This window comes from Manis pentadactyla, chromosome 13 (assembly GCF_030020395.1).
Source record: "Manis pentadactyla isolate mManPen7 chromosome 13, mManPen7.hap1, whole genome shotgun sequence".
NCBI lineage: Eukaryota > Metazoa > Chordata > Mammalia > Pholidota > Manidae > Manis > Manis pentadactyla.
In genome coordinates, this window is record NC_080031.1 from 23,909,580 (window position 1) to 23,930,767 (window position 21,188).

Consider the following 21,188-nt stretch of genomic DNA (forward strand, 5'->3'; position numbering starts at 1 on the left):
CTTTTGGAAATGAAATCCAATTTCAAAAGATGAAGATAACTACCTGGGGATATTTTTTATTTTAAACATGCTGCAAACTCTGAAGATAATCCCCAAAACAGAATGCCAAAAATAATTACTTTTTTTGTAGGGGGGAGATACCACTCATTTAATTGTAAAAATTCAGTTATGTTTATAAGGCAATGAGACTGCTTCTGTAATGGTAACATTTCATATAAAATCAGAACAATGATGGTCATTAAGATTATACATCAGAAATTATAGTGTAGGCTTAAGTATAACCTTATGACAGTCACTGTTACAAGATACATTCAGTATTGTAACAGCAATCTAAACAAATCCTAGTTAATAGACCAATGTTCTGGTATTTTGAAATTAAACTTGGGTTTTATTAAAATCAGCAAAGATGACAACTGTGCGTGGTCAAAATTACCCTTTTAAAAAATATATTACTCCTCAAAGTATTTTTTTTGTAACTCCTTCTCAATGTCTACCCATTTTTTTCCCCAGGTTCTAAAGAGATTACTGTTCTGTTTGTTTCTTATTAAGCACCAGATAAACTAGGCAGCTTGCATTTTGAAGCCATATAGTAGAAAGAAGTATATTTTTATATAGCTAAATTTGCATAAATGAAGAATTCATGTGCATTACACAGTAATAAGGAGGTAAGGCTTTCTAATAAATCTTAGTGAACTGGGAGAAATAATGAAAAATATTATGAAAACAAATGACAAATACAGCTTTAGTAGATACACTAAAGCAAATGTGGATAATGGGAACATTAAAGTAAAAGATGATTTTATTAGTATAAAAAAGCAGCTTGATACACTGGATGATTAAATAACAAAAGTGTATCATGCTCAAAAGACAGACATTTAACTTATCAATAGGTGATTTCTATGACAATGGTAGAAATGATTAAGAGTGTCACAATATAAAAATACCTATCACTGCACACAGTTAAGCTATTAAAAAAACCTGTATGTACAGTAATTTTTCAGTGCATTTTCATATCTTATTTTTAAATTCTAACAGTGATCCTAGAAGGAAGATATTTTCTATCTTCATTTTTCAAAATCAAAGCCAAGGACATAGAGTTTGAATGACTTACTGAAGATCACACAGCTTGTTAGTAACAGAGCAGGAATTGGAAACCAGGTCTCCTGATTCCCCGTCCAGCGCTACACAGTGATGGCTGTCAATATTATATTTGTACAATGTAGTAAAAATCATGTCTTTAAGAAGTTATTTTATCTCTCATTGATGCTGAATTTTAGTTTCAGAAAATAATCATTAAAACAGAGTTTATAAACTGCTTTTTAAAAATTATGTACCTGAATTTTAGTGTACATGAGTTAGGCCAGAAACTTCCAGAGATTATTTATTCAATAGGCAAAAAAAGACTGTGCAAAAGAGATGAACATTTTTAGACTTCGCTCTACCATCTTATTGGTGACACTGTTCACAAAATTTAAGAAATTCCCTAGTGAGTCCAAAAGTAAAAGTTTCAAGTAAAGGCAGTTCTGAAGAGAAAAAAATTTATTTTTGAAACCTGCACTATTGAATGTTTGAAGCAGCAAATTTTATTTAAATAAAGTGAACCAAGTTCATTTGGCCAACTGCTGAATTGCCAAGTTCTCCGTATTTCAAAATTGCCATTTATATCAATAATGTAAAAAATTCTGCCATTGAAAAAGAAGATAATTTGAATATAGTTGGCTCCTCTTTTTAAATTGTAGGTACTTTCACTATGTTAGCTGGGGAGGAAAGAATGTTGACAGAGGGAAAAGGTGAGTGAATTGAACCTGAGGAGAGAAATGAGAAAGTAAAGCTAGGCTGATGAGCAAGACCTTAGTCATTAGAATTAACTCAAAAAAGAAACCCATGCAAATGGATGTAATTTCTATATGTGCCGAGGGTACACTCAATTTCTTGAAATGATAATTTAATCAAGCTTCTTTAATAATATCTTACCTTTAGGTGAAGAGAAAAACAGAGAGACCCCAAACATTAAATGAATGAGGACGATCAATACTATCACATCCTTGTGCTTCATGGTTAAAAGCCCTGAAAAAAACACATACATAACTATGCTGTCTGTCAAAAAACTGTTAAATTACAGGCAATAACCCATATTGCTTTCTTTCACACAGGAACTCTGTAACTAAAAGAAGGTACTTTGATGATGCCACTTGAATTACTCATTAGAACAAATACCCTTTTTAAGACTTTGAGGTTAGTTTACCTTCAGGAAAAGATTCATTCTAGCAATTGCTTATTTGCCGTATCAACAATGTACACAGTGGTTTAGGCTTTAAGGTTCCAAGGACAGTGAAACCCCCACGATTACTTGAAATTCCACCAGAAAGGATGCATTCCTATTTGTAAAACATCACCCCTCCTTGTTTTTTTTTTTTTTTACATGGCAGGTTGGAAAAGTAATCTTAATAAACCAAATAAATAGTTATTGAATGTACATTATGTGCAAACACATGCTTGGAGCTGTGGCGTTACTAGAAGAAATCGGCAACACAGGCTGTCCCAAGGAGCTGACAATCTGATGAGATTATTAGGGCACCAAAACAAGCCAGTACAATACATGGCTTAAGGGCTATAATGTACTCATTCTGATTAAGTTCTTATTACATTGCTGCAAATTAATTTATTACAGTTCTTCCACCGGCTGGAAAACAGGACAACACAACACGCAGAAACAAAAAAAGAAGAAACATAGAGGAAAACCACTTTCTCCCGCTTAGAATCACAGTCCCATCTCCCGCAATTTCGCAGAGAGCATCCTGCCAGTTTGGCATCCGGGACAACTACTGTATTTATTATAATCTGCTAATTCTCAGGGTGGTTCGCTAAATCCACCAGGGACGAATGGCACTATAAGGCACAGACCGTTTCGGGAGTTCACACCAGTCATTTTCATGACCGCAAAGCTGACTCTCGGGCGGGATGCAGGGCCTCTCCGGCAGGGGGCCGCAGCCAGGGAATCGGCCGCTCAGAGCGCGGCGTCGACGGGCGCCACGCCGCACCAACGCCCCGACTTTGGAGGCGCTCAGCACCCAGAAGACACACAAGGCGCTGCGAGGCCAGAACCCGCTTAGTCGACCCCGGGAGCTCCCGCACTGGCTGCGGGGGCGGGCTCACTGCCCACTGCAGCGCAGCACGAGCCCGGGGCGCAGCGAGGGGCGCGTGGAGGGAGCCGTCCCGCCTGCCCCGGGGGCGCCCGGGGATCCCCTCCCTGCCGCTGGGAACACGACCTCTCCGGCCCCTTGAAGGCCTGCGACAGCCAGAGCACGAAAGTCCCCGCCCCGCGCCGCTCCCACCGCCCCGACGGTCCCTGCTCCCTCACCGTTCGGAGCGCTTCCGTCTCCGTCTCCGTCTGCGCCTGCGCCTGCGCCTGCGCCCCCGACGCCGCGTCCCGACGGGCTGCGCGTCCCTCCGTTCGGGCACCGGTGGAAGTCCCGCCTCCTGGGTGGGGAGGCGGGGCGGAGGCGGGAGGCGCCTTCCGGGAGCGCGTGCGGGGACAAGCGGTTGCCGCGCAGCGGTCGGAGAGGCCGCACGCTCCGGTTCCGGCCGAGGTGGACAGAGGGCCCGGCGGGCAGCGAGCGCCGGAGGTCCGTCCCGGCCAAGCCCAGCGCGGGAGGGCGGCTGCTGGGGAAGGACTGCAGTTTCCCATCCTCCTGGGAAGGGGCCGCGCCGGGTCCCGGTGCTTCCGCTCTCTGCCCTAACTTCGCGGTGTGCAGGGGCCGGCGGCGGGCATCTGCACAGGATTCGGGCGCCAAGGGGCCTTGTGGTCGCGAAGGGGTGTAGTCTCTCTCGCGGCCGCTGGGAATGAAACGAATGTTTGTGATCCGGATTACCCGCGGTGCCTTGGGGCCTTGCAGAGGGAAGTTAAAGGCTTCTTCCCTCAAACTCTTTCCTTCTCGCCGTCCTCTGCCATCTCTTTGCCCGCCGAGCCTGGCGGGGGACGGGGTCAGGGTCCCCGGGTTCCTGATAAGGTTGAAAAGCTGTAAGGCTGTGTTTAAGTGAGTGTGAAAGAAGGAAGGATTTTGTGGATTGCTGCGGTGTCAGTGTGGGGTGAGTCCCTGAATCCCAGAGCCTCGCCATGTCAGGGAAACGGAAGCGAGTGGTGTTGACAATTAAAGATAAGCTTGACATAATAAAGAAACTTGAAGACGGAGGTTCTTCCAAACAGCTGGCAGTGATTTATGGAATTGGTGAGACAACTGTTCGGGATATAAGAAAAAATAAAGAAAAGATTATAACTTATGCAAGCAGTTCTGATTCCACAAGTCTTCTGGCCAAGAGGAAATCTATGAAGCCAAGCATGTATGAGGAACTGGACAGAGCAATGCTGGAATGGTTCAATCAACAAAGGGCAAAAGGGAATCCCATATCTGGACCAATTTGTGCAAAAAGAGCAGAATTCTTCTTTTATGCTTTGGGAATGGATGGTGATTTTAATCCCTCTGCTGGCTGGTTAACTCGTTTTAAGCAGCGACACAGCATTAGAGAAATTAACATTAGAAATGAAAGATTAAATGGAGATGAGACTGCTGTGGAAGATTTTTGTAACAACTTTCGAGATTTCATTGAACAAGAGAATCTGCAACCTGAACAAATCTATAATGCAGATGAAACTGGTCTCTTTTGGAAATGCCTGCCTTCCAGGACTTCAGTTAACAAAGGTAAATGCACTGTCCCTGGACACAAGTCAGTTGAAAGAGTCACTATCATGTGTTGTGCCAATGCAACGGGTTTACACAAACTTAAACTTTGTGTTGTGGGGAAAGCAAAGAAACCTCGCTCCTTCAAGTCAACTGACACCTCGAACCTGCCAGTCTCTTATTTCAGCCAGAAAGGTGCATGGATGGACCTTTCCATTTTCCGACAGTGGTTTGATAAGATCTTTGTGCCACAAGTTCGAGAGTACTTAAGATCCAAAGGGCTGCAGGAAAAGGCTGTGCTCTTGTTGGATAATTCACCAACACATCCAAATGAAAATGTGCTGAGGTCAGATGATGGCCAAATATTTGCTAAATATTTACCACCAAATGTGGCTTCATTGATCCAGCCCTCAGATCAGGGAGTCATCGTGACAATGAAGAGAAACTATCGCGCCGGTCTTCTCCAGAACAACTTGGAAGAAGGTAATGACCTGAAGTCATTCTGGAAGAAACTAACTCTGCTAGATGCACTTTATGAAATAGCAATGGCATGGAATTTAGTAAAGCCAGTTACCATTAGCAGAGCATGGAAGAAGATTCTCCCTACCATAGAGGAGAAAGAAGGCTTAGACTTTGAAGAAGAAGATATTTCAGTGGCTACTGTGGCCACCATTTTACAGCATACCAAAGGATTGGAAAATGTGACTACTGAGAACATAGAGAAATGGCTTGAAGTGGACAGTACTGAACCAGGCTATGAAGTATTAACTGACAGTGAAATCATCAGAAGAGCACAAGGCCAGACAGATGAATCCAGTGAAAATGAGGAGGAGGAAATAGAACTGATTCCAGAAAAACATATTAATCATGCAGCTGCTCTCCAATGGACTGAAAATTTATTAGATTATCTAGAACAACAAGGTGATATGATTCTGCCTGATAAACTGGTGATACGTAAACTTAGAGCCACCATCAGAAATAAACAGAAAATGACAAACTCAAGTCAATAATGGCATTTCAGTATTATCATTGTTCTGGTAATTATGTTTGTAACCCTTAACCTCTTTGCATATGGCTAATTTTCTTTGTGTTCTGAATTCTCAGGCACAGTCCTGTGAAATACTGATACAAAAAGGTATCTGAAGTGGTTTGAGGATTATGTGCTTTGCCATCATCTGTCTCTTGTCCATTTACAGATAATTGGAAGTTGATTTGTGTAGGTATAAATTACATGTACACACATACTCTCTTTTGTAAATCTACAATTATCCCTTCCATGTCAGTGGCATTCCCGAAATTTTCCAGCAAAAGTTACTGATAACAGTGAACAGATCAAGAACTTTGCTGAAATCTGTTTGATTTGTGAGATCTGCCACACTAATCTTTTCTTGTGCTAATATTAAATGGTTATCTGTTTTGTGTATCCATCTGTACACTGATGGAATGAGAAATTACATTTTAGATTTCAGGATGATCTATAATACTTCAAAATGAAGTCCAATAGTGAAGAAATAATGATCTATGAATTATAAAAATAGCTTAGAAATCATACTTTTGTTCCGTCATGTTTGGGTGGCAAGAAGGGGAGATTTTTCTTGCAAAATACACTAGGAAGTGATTACTAAATTAGTGTGAAAACTATTGGAAAACTGATATATTGGAAAAAGAGATACTCTGATCTATTTGTAGAAAACTGGGAGTTGAAAATTATGGGTATTTTTACAGGTTATTTATACAAAGGGAATAAATAGGCTTGTTTTAATTGGTCTTATGAGTTGGGTAACTATGTTTATTATTTATTCATCTAATTATAGTACAGGTTATGTAATGTTACATGTGGTGATATGAGCCCCCACCTTATAGTGGGGAAACATCTTGGGAATTTGAAAGGCTTTTTTTTTTAACTTTGTACTTGAAAATGTCTATAATTCGAAAGTTTTTCATATTTTTGTATGATGAGAAGTGAATAAAGCTTTTATTATTTTTAAAAAGCTGTTAAGTTGTGACCTGTTTTATGAGGAAAGCAGAAATAATTATGGAAAGTGCTGAATTCTAAGGGATTTTGTCATTTATTATTTTGACACTTAGAGGTATTCTTCTAGAGTTCATTCAAGTCAGAATTTTGATAAATTTGCTTAGTAAATTCAATGTTTAGTCAAGACATTGAAAAGACTACCTATATGAATGTTAATTTAATTAGTAATTTAAAAGCAAAGGGTGTCTCCATATTATTTTGGTCCTAAATTTTTTAAAAATTGTTTTCTATCCGTCACTTTTTTAAAGGTTTAACTTTTTCTTTGGAATACTTGGCTTAGTATTTTATAGTACCTTTCTTAGAATTCTAAAACTTCCAAAAGATTTTTAGCTTTCCCTAATTTCTGTTTTCTTCATGATATATGTCCAGATATTTTACAAAAGACTTATCTGTGATGAGAACTGTTTAAAAATGATGTTTGTTGCATGAACTGCCTCAGTGCACAGAGGAAAAAAGCATTACAAGTTAACATACATGTTGAATCGGATACACATTCTACTATAAATTAAATGGTATATAAAAGAATTTTCAGTTTTTCTAAAATGAAAATATGTACTAAAAAGTTTGGAATTTCTGTCTAGTTTTGCTCAGTTTTTAGTTAACCTTGTCAGTGAAATTCAGCTGTACAGTTGCCACCTGGTGGTAAGGCTGACATTACTGTTAAGCTGTGTGGTTTTAAACTTTAATATCTAGTAAAAGGTTCACTGGTGTGTGACCTTGAGTGTGAATCTTGTGACTCTCTAGTTTGTGATAGAGTGTTTTTGGTTTTTTTTCGTAGCTATTTGCTTTCTTCCAAAAGCTGCCAACACTGGTAGGCTAACAGGTCTGTTTTGGATGCTTCTATCCTTAAACATAAGTATAAAAGCTGCCAATTAGTGAATCTCATATCATGTTCTAGGCAACATACTTAAATAATCCTCAAATTATGAATTAGGTGGAAACACTGATGCTCAGCTCATACTCTTAATTGCTGAAGATCACTTGACTACAGGTAAGAATTTAGACCCAGGTATTTGATGCCAAAACCTACACTTATATTCCCCAACCTAGGCTAACCTCTTAACCTTTTCAAATGTGCAACATTTTTTTCTTCCTACCCTACTCCCCCTCCAACCACCACCTGCCACAGGTCTCTGAATTTACTCACCTGTTTTCCAATTCACTTGGGGCAGCAGTTGCCCTTTCCTTTGCACATTTTTGAGGTAAGTTTTCTTCTTTTTCTGCTCTAGTGTCTGTTTCTCTGTTTATCCATAACTTAGTAGCATTTGAAACTTGTATCATCTGTTTTTTGATTTCTGGTTAGCCATGCCCAGTGAGGATGCTTCCTCATTTCAACAATCTAAAACCAACCCTTGGGAAATAAATAATTCATGCAAACATTTCTCTCTAGTTCATGAGGCAATCTCAAAGAGAATCAAAGAATTGGTACAGTATAGTACCAATTGGAAAATCTTGCTAGACCAAAGATACTGGAAACCACTACTACCAAAAGCACAGAGCATGTATACATTCAGAGTTGTACAGATCAGAGGAGAAAACTAAGCCTCTGAAATGAGATGATATCTTGCCAATGGGTTTCAGCACCAGGCAAGTTCGCTATGGATTCAATGTGACCAAAGAAAATGACAGCAAAAGGTTTAACCTTTCGTTCTTGGGTGAAAGGTTATACCCAACTTCATTTCCAGGTGTTAGGTCAGTCACTAAAATCCCTTTCACCCAGAGCGAGTCTACATGCAGCAAGCCGGTCTCTGCCTCTGGGCCACTGTCTGCACAGCCGTCCTCCAGGCCTATCTGCACAGTAGTCCTGCACAGCCATCCTCTGGGCCTCTGTCCTCGGTGCTGCCACCACTCCAGCCTCTGCTCTGCTCTACAGCCTTGCAACCCTGCCACCGTGTCATGCCCAGAGCTCTGGGCGGAGCTCTTTTTATAGTCAACAGCCATGTATTGGCCACAGGTGTGCAGTGAGGTAGTCAACCAGGGCCAGGTGAGAATCCTGGCCACAGGAACTCTCATTTTATCCACAGATGATACGGGAACAGAATGAAAGTTAGGTTGAGATGGAAGGGGTGATTAGAGAAGAGCAAAATTAAAAGGAAATGTGTCCTGCAGTGAGGTTTGTTTTCTAATCATGTGCATTTCAGCATCTTAATCTCAGGCTTACCAGTATGTGCTGCTCACTTGTAGATGATTCCTGTAATCTCTCTCACCTATGGAATTTTATGTTAGTCTCAAATTAAATGCATTTGATCAGTAGTTGAAACTGTTTAGTGGATGATGCCAGAAGCTGTTTGGGTACTGTATCTGCCCCAATGTTATAAACCCTTCATTCCCAATCCTGTTTCCTCAGCCTCACTAGAGGCTATGTTTGGCATTCTATTTCTCTATCAAGAAATTAGCCATAGATTCATGTTCTCTCAACGAGTCTTGCCAGATTTTCCCATTGATGAGCCTTGATACAACTTCTCTGAAAACCAACTATATGTTACAATTTTTCTTTAAACCCGTACTCCTAGTAGCCAAGAATTCTGAGTAGGTTTTTTTTCTCAGTAGGTCTGAGTAGAGTAGGTTTACCTGCAGGGGTTCCTGCAGGAAATCAGAAACTTGCTGTTTGTGAGAGATTTGAAATATTTAGGGGTAGATGGGTGAGGGAAGTGAAGTTCTTTGTCAGGTTTACATTCAGTGAATCAAGAATTCATTTCAGCTTTACTATATGTATTAGACTGTACTGGGGGTGATGGGTTTAGGAAAATATAAAAGAAGGATGAGATGTAGTTCTTGTCTTTAAGGATCCTGAAATCAAGGTGGAAAAATAACAAAACCAAAACCATCTGGTTCAATTATAAGTACCTATAAAACAGCCAACACAGTGTAATATGGACTATGTAAGGAAACTATTATGATTTATTTTGCTTCTTCATTCCTTTTCTGGCTTCTCTGTATACCCTCTACATTTTAAGCTTTTCTTTGTTCTAGGTTTTTATTGCTCTGGAGTGACTTCATCCATTTCCATTACCATCCCAAATCTATCTCCAATCACCCTGTATACAGAAACCCAGAACTGTATCTTAATTGACAAGATTTAAGTCTGGAATGGAAATTACAATTGTTGCTTCGCCTCCTATCTATAGTAAACTCTCCATTAGCATCCTAATGTCAGAGCCACCTAGAGGGATTAAGGAATGTAAAATAATTTTTAACTGAATGTCAGGTTAAGCTAATCTTCCTTGGTTCAAAAGGACAAAATAGGTAATTGTCTGTTTTCTTACCTATATCTCCTCTTTTTAAGTGAGCCTTTCCTGATGTACATATATGCCCTTGCCTCTGACTCTTCTTTCTCAGGGCAACCATAGTGATTTCTTTTTTGAATACCCTTCTTGCTCCTCAAGTACTAAAATTTAGTTATGTTCCAACCGTTAACCTCCTTAAAAGATACTCATTCAAACTCTTTAGACCAACTGCACTCCTTAGAAATGTACTCTTTACCTGTTTTCCCCAATTTAGGTAGCTGGCAACTTTACGCAGTAACTAGTCTCATGCTATTAGAAGTTGGGTGTAAAAGAATGCCCAAAAGGTAGCAGTCACTGGGGACACCTTAATGTGAAAACTGCAGATTCTATAAGGTTTGTTTTATTGTGAAGTGATTTTTGCAATGTAGGATCATTTTTTTACTGCTTTTACTAGCAGACTGTGAGATCAAGGACCATGGGATCAATGCTTTGCAGAGTAGTATGTATTCATTCAACAAATGTTTACTCAACAAACACTAATTGTATACTTTCTATGTGTAAGTCATGGTCTAGACAATGTATGTAATACATTGATACAACTATCTACATTCAAGAGATTTACCATGGAAAGGAGACAAATGTTAAAAAAAAATGAATTAAGTGTTGCATGCTGATGGAGTGCTAATAAAAGGCATTAATTTTGATATGTATGACAGGTAGAATGATCTGATGTAAGGAGTGGAGCCACAGCAATTTAGTGGGCCTTGAAAAACAACTAAAATTTTCTTGATATTTTATTGTCTCTGTCATTGTCACATGTCCTCCAGGAGGCAAAATTACCCCAGTTGTGAACCAAGACTATAGAGCTAACAAGCTCACAGCTATTTTTTGATCTGTTTCTCAAGTTATTGAAGGTAATATTTATAAAATGTTTTTACCATTATTCCAACCTATCAGCCTCTCATAGTTATTTCCCTGATACCTGCCTCTTGTTCATTAGTGTCACATATTTGAGATTTTTGTCACAGCAATAAAGGTATCAATTCTTCTATTGATCTTGGGAACTAAGATAAAACAAACCTCAGAATTTTAGAGATTTATAATAAATGTTTTTCCCTCAGCAGTTTTGTAATGATATAGGGCTTGGTCAGTCAGAGCATGACTTGATCTTCGAGTGGTGATTCATGGACCCAGGCTCCTTCCATCCTCTGATTGTACATTTGCTAGACCCTTAGAATTTCTGCATCTAGTTGGCAGTTAAGAGAGAATAAAGAATATATGCTGCTTCTTAACTTCTTTTTCTCAGAAGTAATGTACATTATTTCAGCTCTCATTCCAATGATGAGAACTAGCCACCTGGGCCTCCCTTTATAAAATGGGTACTTAAGAATGACTTCCTAACTAGTGACAACTTTGTACTATGAAAGGGGAAGGCACACATTTTGGTGAATAATTAGAACTTTATGAAGCAAAAACAAATAATAGTAATTATTCCTTCCATCCTCTGATTGTGCATCCAAGGAGATTTTAGAAAGAAAATCATGAGTCCTACTCTAAAAGGATCTGAAATTTTGTTGCTCTAGGGTAGTTACAGTGTATTTTTTAAATAGTTTCCAAGTATCTCTAATATGCAACCATGATGAGAACCACAAGATCACAAATTTGCGAGGTGAGCAGAGTAGAAAATATGGAGACAAAAGTAACAGGATGAATCATGAGGCCAAGACTAAGGGTAGAGGCAGAGTTATGAGGCAACAAAGTAAACAAATGAACAAGCATGGGTATATGTGCATCTCTGTGTTTTCAGGGATTAACTGTGATACCAAAGGAGAGAGCATAGAATTTAGAAGCAAAAGACCAATGTTTTTTTTGTTTGTTTGTTTTTAGTATTCATTTTTTAAAATAGAAGTATCATTGATATACAATCTTATATTGGTTTCAAATACACAGCACAGTGGCTCAACATTTACCCATATTATCAAGTCCTCACCCCCTCCGGTTTAGTCACTGTCCATCAATGTAGTAAGATGTTACAGAATCATTAACTGTATTCTCTGTGCTGTATTACCATCCCCATGGCCAACCTATATTGCAATTGTGAATTATTGTGCCCCATAATCCTCTCCCCTCCCCACCATCTCCATCCCTCCCTTGGTAACTTGTCCCTTCTTGGTGTCTATGAGTCTACTGCTATTTTGTTCCTTCTGTTTTGCTTTGTTTTTATATTCCAGAAATAAGTGAAATCACTGATATTTGTCTTTCTGCACCTGGCTTATTCCACTGAGCGTAATACCGTCTAGATCCGTCCATGTCGTTGCAAATGGGAGGGTTTCATTTTTATGGCTGAATAATACTCCATTGTGTATATGTACCACATCTTCTTTATTCATTCTTCTATTGATGGGCACTTAGGTTGTTTCCATATCTCAAAAACCAGCATTTGAGTCCCAGTTCTATCATTTTTCAGTTCCAAAATTTCCAATTGTTTCTTTTTCATAGGTACATATTCTTTCTTGTATACAGTAATCTTTCCTTTTTTTAATATTAATTTTACTTATTTAAAAGTTATAGTTTGAATTTTCTGTGATCCCTGACCCTTCCCTAACTTTTATTGAGTTTGTATTCTTTCGTGGAGTTGGTACTTTGCCACAATTCTTAATTGTGCATTCCTCACTGCAGCTGAGATTGCCTGAAAGACTGTAGTCTTTGTTTATACAGCACATATTATGGGAAGTATAGAAACATATACTAAAGATTGGTTGGGACCATTGATAGGATAAAGAATGGATATTATATCCTGCCAGATGGGGAACATTGGAGCTTGTTTTCTAAGCTTGGATGGTCCCCATTCCTCCTATCAACTAGCAGGGACATTGTTCTATTACCCCAAACTCTGCTCCTTCCTGAAGACAGGCATTATTCTCTTGTGCTTAGCCAGGAAGGTGGAGGAATGTGCCTGGATCCTTGTACTAGGCCTCTTGTTTATATCTGAATTTCTGCTCCTAGCTTTCACCACTTCATTATATGGACCACAATTTTCTGACAGACAGGTTTATGGTCCTCCAAAAGTTTGCCATCCTGTTTTGAGGATGGCTATACTTGCTTCTTTTAAAAGTATGTTTATTTTCTATTATGTGGTTGATATAAGATGAGAATAAAGTATGTGCTGTCTCCATTTCTCTTTATATCAGAAGTCCTAACCATGTGATCTTGGGTGAATCTCTAAATCTGAGTATCATTATCTCTAAAACAGGAGATATAATATAGGTTATATATACATATATATATAATATAGAATATACATATATGTAATATAGAATATAATAATACAGATTGTTAAGAGAATTAAAATAATACACAACATTTTGTGAACTGATATATTAGTTTTTATATTATTAATATGAAGGATGAAAGGACTAGAAACATTAATGATAAAGAGAGAAGTGCTAAAGTAAGATAATGGAAGGTATAGGAGTTTGTGATTGAAGGGAAGGATTATAAATGCCAAGATTTGCAACTTTAGGTATTCACAATGTGTTGAGCCAATATACATAGTCAAGCTTTGACACTCTTTTTCAATGTTCTAAGCTACTTTTCTCTTACTATTTTGTGATGTGCGGACTAACTCTTTTATTCACATCTAAATCAGAAGGTACTTTAAAAATAATATTGTTATATGACGTTTGTAGATTCTCAATTTGAAGACATCTCTAAAAGGTGAGAGGGCATTTCAGTAAGTCCTAAAGGTATCAAGGCAATAAAAAGATCAATTATGGCTGAAAATCCCTTCTAGGTATACAAACATAAGATATCCAAATCTTAGATATACAGGGAAGTATAAAGGAATAGGTAAGAGAAATCTGAAAAGGAAAGATGGATGAATAAAGAGGTATTGAATAGATTAGTGACAGCATTTGTATAATCTTTTATCTCAAAGTGAGGAAAATAAAAAATATATAAAACATGAGCAATAATAGTGATGGAAGCTTTGTTTTTAAAACATTTTAAAATTACAATCATTGGAATGATTTCAAGTTGAGAACAGTTGTGTGGTTTGTTACCACTGAAGAGAAACCAGAGCAGTGGGAGTCTACCTTTTCACTAATAGCGTTTTGACAAAAGATGATAGAGATGGTTAGTATTTGATGCCATTCTGAAGTTAAGAGAACAAAAGTCATTAAGCAGCAAAGTAGCTCTATTCCCCTTTTTTATACCTGGTGTCTTCAGTCTCTCCATCTCACAAAGTATATGCCTTCACAGCAACCTTATTGTTGTCTGTAGACTGAGCCTCAGTTCCCTGCCTTTTGCTCTTCTGTCTCTACATCCTCAAATAAGAATGACAAGTGAAGAACCTGAGTAGACCTGTCTACCCAGAGTGGATCTATTGTAAATTGACACAAGTAACAGGGAATTGTCAGTATATATGTAAGGGGGAAAAGTACAAATTTATTTCTCTCTAAAAGACTTATTTGATAAGCCTTTTCTTGCTTAAGGCATGCAAACAAAAATCTTTGTTGCAGAAATATATGAGAGTTCCGTGGCAACTGAAAACAAGAGGCTGAATTTGATCATGCAATTAATCACCACATTTTCTATTGTATTTAAGTATTTAGGACTAACTTTAAAAAATTCTGTGTATTGCAGATATTTTAACAAATGAAAAAAAATTGAATGCAATGTGAAAAACCAACTACCTGTGAATTAATTTTTAAGCTTTATTTAGTAGAGTCTCCTTTTTTACTGATCTTAATGGGAAAAAGTTGTTTCATATATTAAACAATAAGATATCTTTGTTTACTCCCTTTTGAGTACTTAATTCCTTTAATGAACTAACATTTATTCATTCATTCATCTTAAATATTTATCTACCTACAAATATTTACCTACTTCTTAACTAAAAATTTAAATCATTACCCCTCAATTTATTCTTGAGGATTTGTCTGATCATGAACTTTAAATTATATTCTTAGATATTTTATACTTTAGATTTCTGTAGTACTTTAGTGATCAATAAGATGATGAAAGATGCTCAGCAAAATTGATTATTTTTGGTGAACTTTAACATATAAATTAGTTCTTAAAACCAGAATTATTTTGAAGTTTTCATTTAGAATGATACAGTATGTAATATTTACTCATTTATTTCTACAAATACATGATACAAATACTCTTGTTGATATGCCTGTTCTTTAATAAATGTCTGAGTTTTACAGTCATCAGGATAGATGCTTTAGCTAATCAATCATATACTCTTTAGCTTGACAGTTGCCTTCTGATCAGACTATTGTTATTCTTCCTTAAATAGTTGGAATATATGAATTTAGTCTAATTAGAATATAATTAAACTAAACCTGACTTGGGTTGACAAAGAGCCTTCTGGGTATTCTAAAGAAGAAATTCATTTTCAAGGATTCGACATATTTCTTAGTTCATGACCATATACAAAGTTATGTAACACTTTTAAAAAGCATAATACACAAAAACTTCAAATAAAAGTAGATACACCAGACAATTGTGTTCTGTTTACCAGAGTAGAACACCTTTTTCTAATCGTTAGCATTTAATAGCACTAAAAATATAAAAGTACTAAAGAAGAAAATTCAAGCATGAATGACTGATAAATTATATCCTCTGACAAAATAGAATTTATTAAAGATGCCTGGAGTTGTCCTTTCATCCACATCTACCAACACCAAAATGTGTAGGATGGAGAAGAACGTGGTTTATTAGAGCCAATGTAAAAAAGGCTATGAATAGTTTAATATCAACCAATAACTAATGCAGTGTATGTTAACAATATAACGTTAAATAAATATTTACAGAGGACTTATGTGCCAGACACTGCTCTAGATACTTGGAATTCAGCAAGAGATAGCTATATATTGCTCTTAGTCCATGGTTACACACACAAAAATTATTTCCCTATGAATCAACTAACAATACAGAATTAGTCTGTAGCTCAATAAAGGATTCACTTGGTGCTACAGTTGTTTCCAGATATACTGAACTTTCTCTACATGTACGGAGTTTTCCATCACGAAGTAGAGCTAAAAGATTGATTAGATAGCCATTTCACTAGATTGTTAGAGAAAGGGTTTAGTTACCATATTGATTGCTGTAGGAGATGCCCTTTTGACCCTAAGGCTCCATGATTCTTTCACACTGAAGTGTTGTAGGAAGAGCACAGATCAAATTATCAAACAGCAATAAAAATACTTTCAGACGCTTTCATTTATGTGTGCAGTGAATATTTGCCTAGTACTTCTTACATGTCAGGCACTGTTGTAACCTTTGGGGATCTAGCATTTATAGTAAGTATGGTGTTTTTTAGAATGTTACCCTTTTGTTTGATTACTACACATTTTCCCATCAAAATATAATGAATTATAAAATCTAAAAAAAAAAATCAAGGTAAATCCAAAAAGAGAACAACCAGAATGAAACAGATAATATAGCTCTTTCGATGCCTTTTGTATTGAATTTCTTAGGGATTTGTGGCTGCGTCTGTACTTAGCACAACAGACTGACCTTCTCTCCTGTTCATTTAAAATAAGTTACTATGCTGCAATCACAATAATAATGGATGTCATTTACTGTGCATTTCCTATATGTAAATCACCCGTCTAAATGATTTACATGTAGTATATTATTCTTCACAACAATATTGTGAAATGATGTAGGTAGTGTAAGTCACAGTAGTATCCCTTTTACAGAAGAGGATACTTCAGCATGGAAGCCTAAATAACTTGCCTAAGGTTAAGCAGCTAGTAAGGATGATACAAAAATGCCATTAGAAAAAGCCATATATCATGCTTATTTTCTACTTGGTATTATTAACTGTGTACCACATAACCTTTCTAGATAAAATAATCTGTATGCCTGGAACACTGATTCCTATTTGTTACCATTTTTTAATTTTGAGACATGACAAATGGAAGTGGTTATAGTAAGATGGAAGAATTTATATTGGAAATTCACAAAGGCTTCAAAAATACTGATCTGCCATTCTTTCAGATTTTCCTTCATACATGCCTCTGCCTCTACCTTCCTATTGAAATGGAAGGTATTTCTTAGGATTCCGTCCAGCTACTCTACTCTGCTCTTCTCCTTTGCCACTTAATCCTTGAGTGATCATATCTCAGATATGAATTCTATCATTATTCTACATTTTTAGAAATTTTAACTCTACATTTCTAAGTAAGGGTATATCCAACAATCTGGGTCAATTGAGATTTTGAATTGTATTTTAAACTTGTAATTGTTTTCTTTTCATCAGTAAAATTAATTTTTACAACTAGGAATTGCATTTAGCTAGTTCTATAAAGAAAATCTGCATAATCTTTATTTAGTTAAATCAAGCTCCCTGAGGTCATGATAAACTAATCATTACTGTAAAGGTAAAATTAACCTGCTATGTCAATATAGATTGCAGTTTATGTGAATAACAGTTTCCCATAACACATTTTCTAACAAATATAGTTGCCTAAAATTAGTTTTAATTTCAAGTTTACAAAGTAATTTTTGGATTTATTATATCAATTTCAATATTTCAGGAATTTGTTTTGCCATTTTTAGGAAATAGACCTAGATGCAAACCTCAAATTGTGATGTGCACAAATGAGTACCAATTAGTATTTATGACAACTCTTATGTTAATAATAATCAAACCTCTTTTATCTAATTAAAAAGATGCAATAGATTGTTATGAGACATATTCTTAAAATATCCATGAGAACAGATCTCAGTTTGAGTTTCTAATTAAAATGCTGAGATTTACTTCTGACTCCCATTATAGTTTTTAGCCAAGATGAACCAAAGAATTTGTAAATGAAACTTATAATTATCTTTTTGCTCAATGGAATCCAAGAGGAGGAATAATGAATACCATACACTTCATTTATTGTCTGTAGATGAAACCAGAAATCAGTAGAAATGACTAAATCATGAGTTGTCATACAACCCACATATACATTCATTTATTTTTTTATTCAGCATTTATTTGACAAACATTTAAAAAAGTATTTCGTAAGACAAATTAGGATAGGATAAGTTAAGACATAACCCCTTTCAAGAAAGAGGGTTATAACTATCTTCACAATTAAGATCATGTTTACTAGAGTTTTCCATATGTAAAAATAGGATCATGGACCCCATAGGTAATGAAAAGGTCTTATGATAAAAATCTCTTAAAATGTAGTAAGTAAATTACCTTGGATGACTAGACTAACTAGATGTATATACTTTATACAGTTTTCTTTTAAACTAACCATGTTATTATAGGGCTCCAGTTAAAGGTACTCTGAGTAATAGTCATTAAAAAGTATTATAAAATTCTACATGGTTACCTGTTATCTTGTCGTTGTTCTAAAGACTTGTTTTATTCAAGTATTGTTGATATACAATGTTATATTGGGATCAAATGTACAACACAGTGGTTCAACAGTTATTTACCTATATGATTAAATCCTCACCCCCTCTAGTGTAGTTACTATCTATTAACATAGAAAGATGTTACAGAATCATTGACCGTATTCTCCATGCTGTACTACCATCCCCATAACCAACTTATATTATGATTGAGAATTTTTGTGCCCTTTTATCCCCCTCCCCTTCCCCCCAACCCACTCTAACCCCATCCCCATGGTAACTGCCAGTCACTTCTCAGTGTCTGTAAGTCTACTGCTGTTTTGTTCCTTCTGTTTTGCTTTGTTTTTATATTACACAAATAAGTGAAATCATATGGTACTTGTCTTTCTCCACCTGGCTTATTTCACTGAGCATAATACTCTCTAGATCCACCCATGCTGTTGCAAATGGGAGGATTTCTTTTCATTTTGTGGCTGAATAATATTCCATTGTGTATATGTAGCACATCTTCTCTATCCATTTATTCATCTATTGATGGACTCTTAGGTTGCTTCCATATCTTGGCTATTACAAATAGCTCGGTGGTAAACACATGGGTGAATATATCTTTTTAAATCAGGGATTTTGTTTTCTTCAGATAAATTCCTAGAAGTGGAATTATTAGATCGAATGGTACTTCTATTTTTAGTTTTTTGAGGAAGGTCCATATTGCTTTTCACAGTGGTTGCACCAATTTCCTTTCCCACCAACAGTGTAGGAGGGTACCCCTTTCTCCACATCCTCACCAATATCTGTTATTTCTTGTGTTTTGCATAGTGGTTATTCTAACTGGTAATGAAAAGGTTTTGTGATAAAAATCTATTAAAATGTAGTAAGTAAGTTACTTTGGATGACTAAATTAACTAGATTTATATACCTTATGCAGAATAAGGTGATATCTCATTGTGGTTTTAACTTGCATTTCTCCAATGATTAACAATGTGGACCATCTTTCTATGTGCCTGTTGACCATCTGTATTTCTTTGGAGAAATGTCTGTTCAGGTCCTCCACCCATTTTTTTAGTCAGGTTATTATTTTTTTTGGGTATTGAGGCATATGTGTTCCTTATATATTTTGGATGTTAACCCCTTATCAGATGAGTCATTTATGAATGTATTCTCCCATACTGTAAGACGCTTTTTTGTTCTGCTGATGGTGTCCTTCACTGTACAGAAGCTTTTTAGTTTGGTATAGTCCCACTTGTTCATTTTTTATTTTGTTTCCCTTGCCTGAAGAGATGTGTTCAGGAAAAAGTTGCTCATGTTTATTTTCAAGAGATTTTTGCCTATGTTTTTTTCTGTAATTTTTATGGTTCCATGACTTACATTCAGGTCTTTGATCCATTTTGAGTTTACTTTTGTGTATGGGGTTAGACAAAAATCCAGTTTCATTCTCTTACTTGTAGTTGTCCAGTTTTCCCACCACCAGTTGTTGGATAGGTTGTCTTTCCCCATTGTATATTCATGGCTCCTTTATCATATATTAATTGACCATATATGTATAGGTTTCTATCTGAGCTCTTTATTCTGTTCCATTCATCTATAGGTCTGTTCTTGTGTCATTACCAAATTGTTTTGATTACTGTGGCTGTATAATAGAGCTTGAAATCAGGGAGCTTAATCCCACCTGCTTTGTTCTTCTTTCTCAGGATTTCTTTGGCTATTCAGGGTCTTTTGTGTTTCCATATGAAATCTAGAACAATTTGTCCTAGTTCATTGAAGAATGGTGTTTGTATTTTGACAGGGATTGCATTGAATCTGTAAATTACTTTGGGCAGGATGACCATTTTGACAATGTTGATTCTTCCTATCCATGAGCACAGGAGGTATTTCCATTTATTGGTGTCTTCTTTAATTTCTCTTATGGGTGTCTTATAGTTTTCAGGGTATAGGTCTTTCACCACCTTGGTTAGGTTTATTCTTAGGTATTTTATTCCTTTTGATGCAATTGTAAATAAAGTTGTCTTCCTGATTTCTCTTTTAGCTAGTTTGTTGTTAGTATATAGCAATGTGACAGATTTCTGTGTATTAATTTTGGATCCTGCAACTTTGCTAAATTCGGTTATTAGTTCTAATAGTTTTTTTGGTGGAGGCTTTAAGGTTTTCTAAGTATAATATCATGTCATCTGCAAATAGTGAGGGTTTAACATCTTCCTTACCAAATTGGATGCTTTTTATCTCTTCATGTTGTCTGATTGCTGTGGCTAGGACCTCTAGTACTATGTTGAAAAAAAGTGGGGAGAGTGGGCATCCTTGTCTTGTTCCTGATCTTAGAGGAAAAGTGTTCAGCTTTTTGCTATTAAGTATGATGTTGGCTGTGAGTTTTTCATTTATGGCCTTTATTATGTCGATATATGTACCCTCTAAACCCATTTTGTTCAGAGTTTTTATCATGAATGGACACTGAATTTTGTCAAAAGCTTTTTCAGCATCTATTGAGATGATCATGTGTTTTTTATCCTTGTTTTTGTTAATGTGGTATATGACATTGATTGATTAACAAATATTGTACTATCCTTGCATCCCTGGAGTAAATCCCACTTGGTCATGAGGATGAAATTTTTGATGTGTTTTTTAATTCAGTTTGCTAATATTTTGTAGAGGATTTTTGCATCTTTGTTCATCAGGGATATTGGTCTATAATTTTCTTTTTTTTGTGGTGTCTTTGTATGGTTTTAGTATAGGGGTGATGCTGGCCTCACAGAATGAATTTTTTATTCCTTCCTCTTCTACTTTTGGGAATACTTTTAGAAGGATAGGTATTTTTCTCTTTAAATATTTGGTATAATTTAGCTGTGAAGCCTTCTGTATGTGAGAGTTTGTTTTTTGGAAGTGTTTTGA

At 36.5% G+C, this 21,188-nt stretch overlaps 2 protein-coding genes across 7 annotated transcripts in view; one reads left to right on the forward strand and one right to left on the reverse strand.

Moving 5' to 3' along the window:
* Positions 1–3,406, reverse strand: part of CCDC82 (coiled-coil domain containing 82) — a 30,598-nt gene extending 27,192 nt beyond the window's left edge. For 4 of the 6 annotated variants that reach the window (XM_057490743.1, XM_036902824.2, XM_057490742.1 and 1 more), the window contains exons 1-2: positions 3,362–3,406; positions 1,975–2,067 (exon numbers count right to left, since the gene is read on the reverse strand). The gene's annotated coding sequence lies outside the window, so the exon portion shown is untranslated. Of the gene's footprint in view, positions 1–1,974; positions 2,068–2,904; positions 2,925–3,361 lie in introns of those variants that run through there. The other 2 variants (XM_057490741.1, XM_057490740.1) reach the window with 2 other exon arrangements.
* Positions 3,407–3,506: 100 nt separating this feature from the next.
* Positions 3,507–6,337, forward strand: JRKL (JRK like). The gene has a single exon (XM_036902829.2). The coding sequence runs from the start codon at positions 4,118–4,120 to the stop codon at positions 5,687–5,689; it is 1,572 nt and encodes a 523-aa protein (XP_036758724.1). The 5' UTR covers positions 3,507–4,117; the 3' UTR covers positions 5,690–6,337.
* Positions 6,338–21,188: the final 14,851 nt, after the last annotated feature.

What these genes read in the sequence shown, in the direction of transcription:
- JRKL (XM_036902829.2), top strand. Translation starts at nt 4,118, where the DNA reads ATGTCAGGGAAACGGAAGCGAGTGGTGTTGACAATTAAAGATAAGCTT.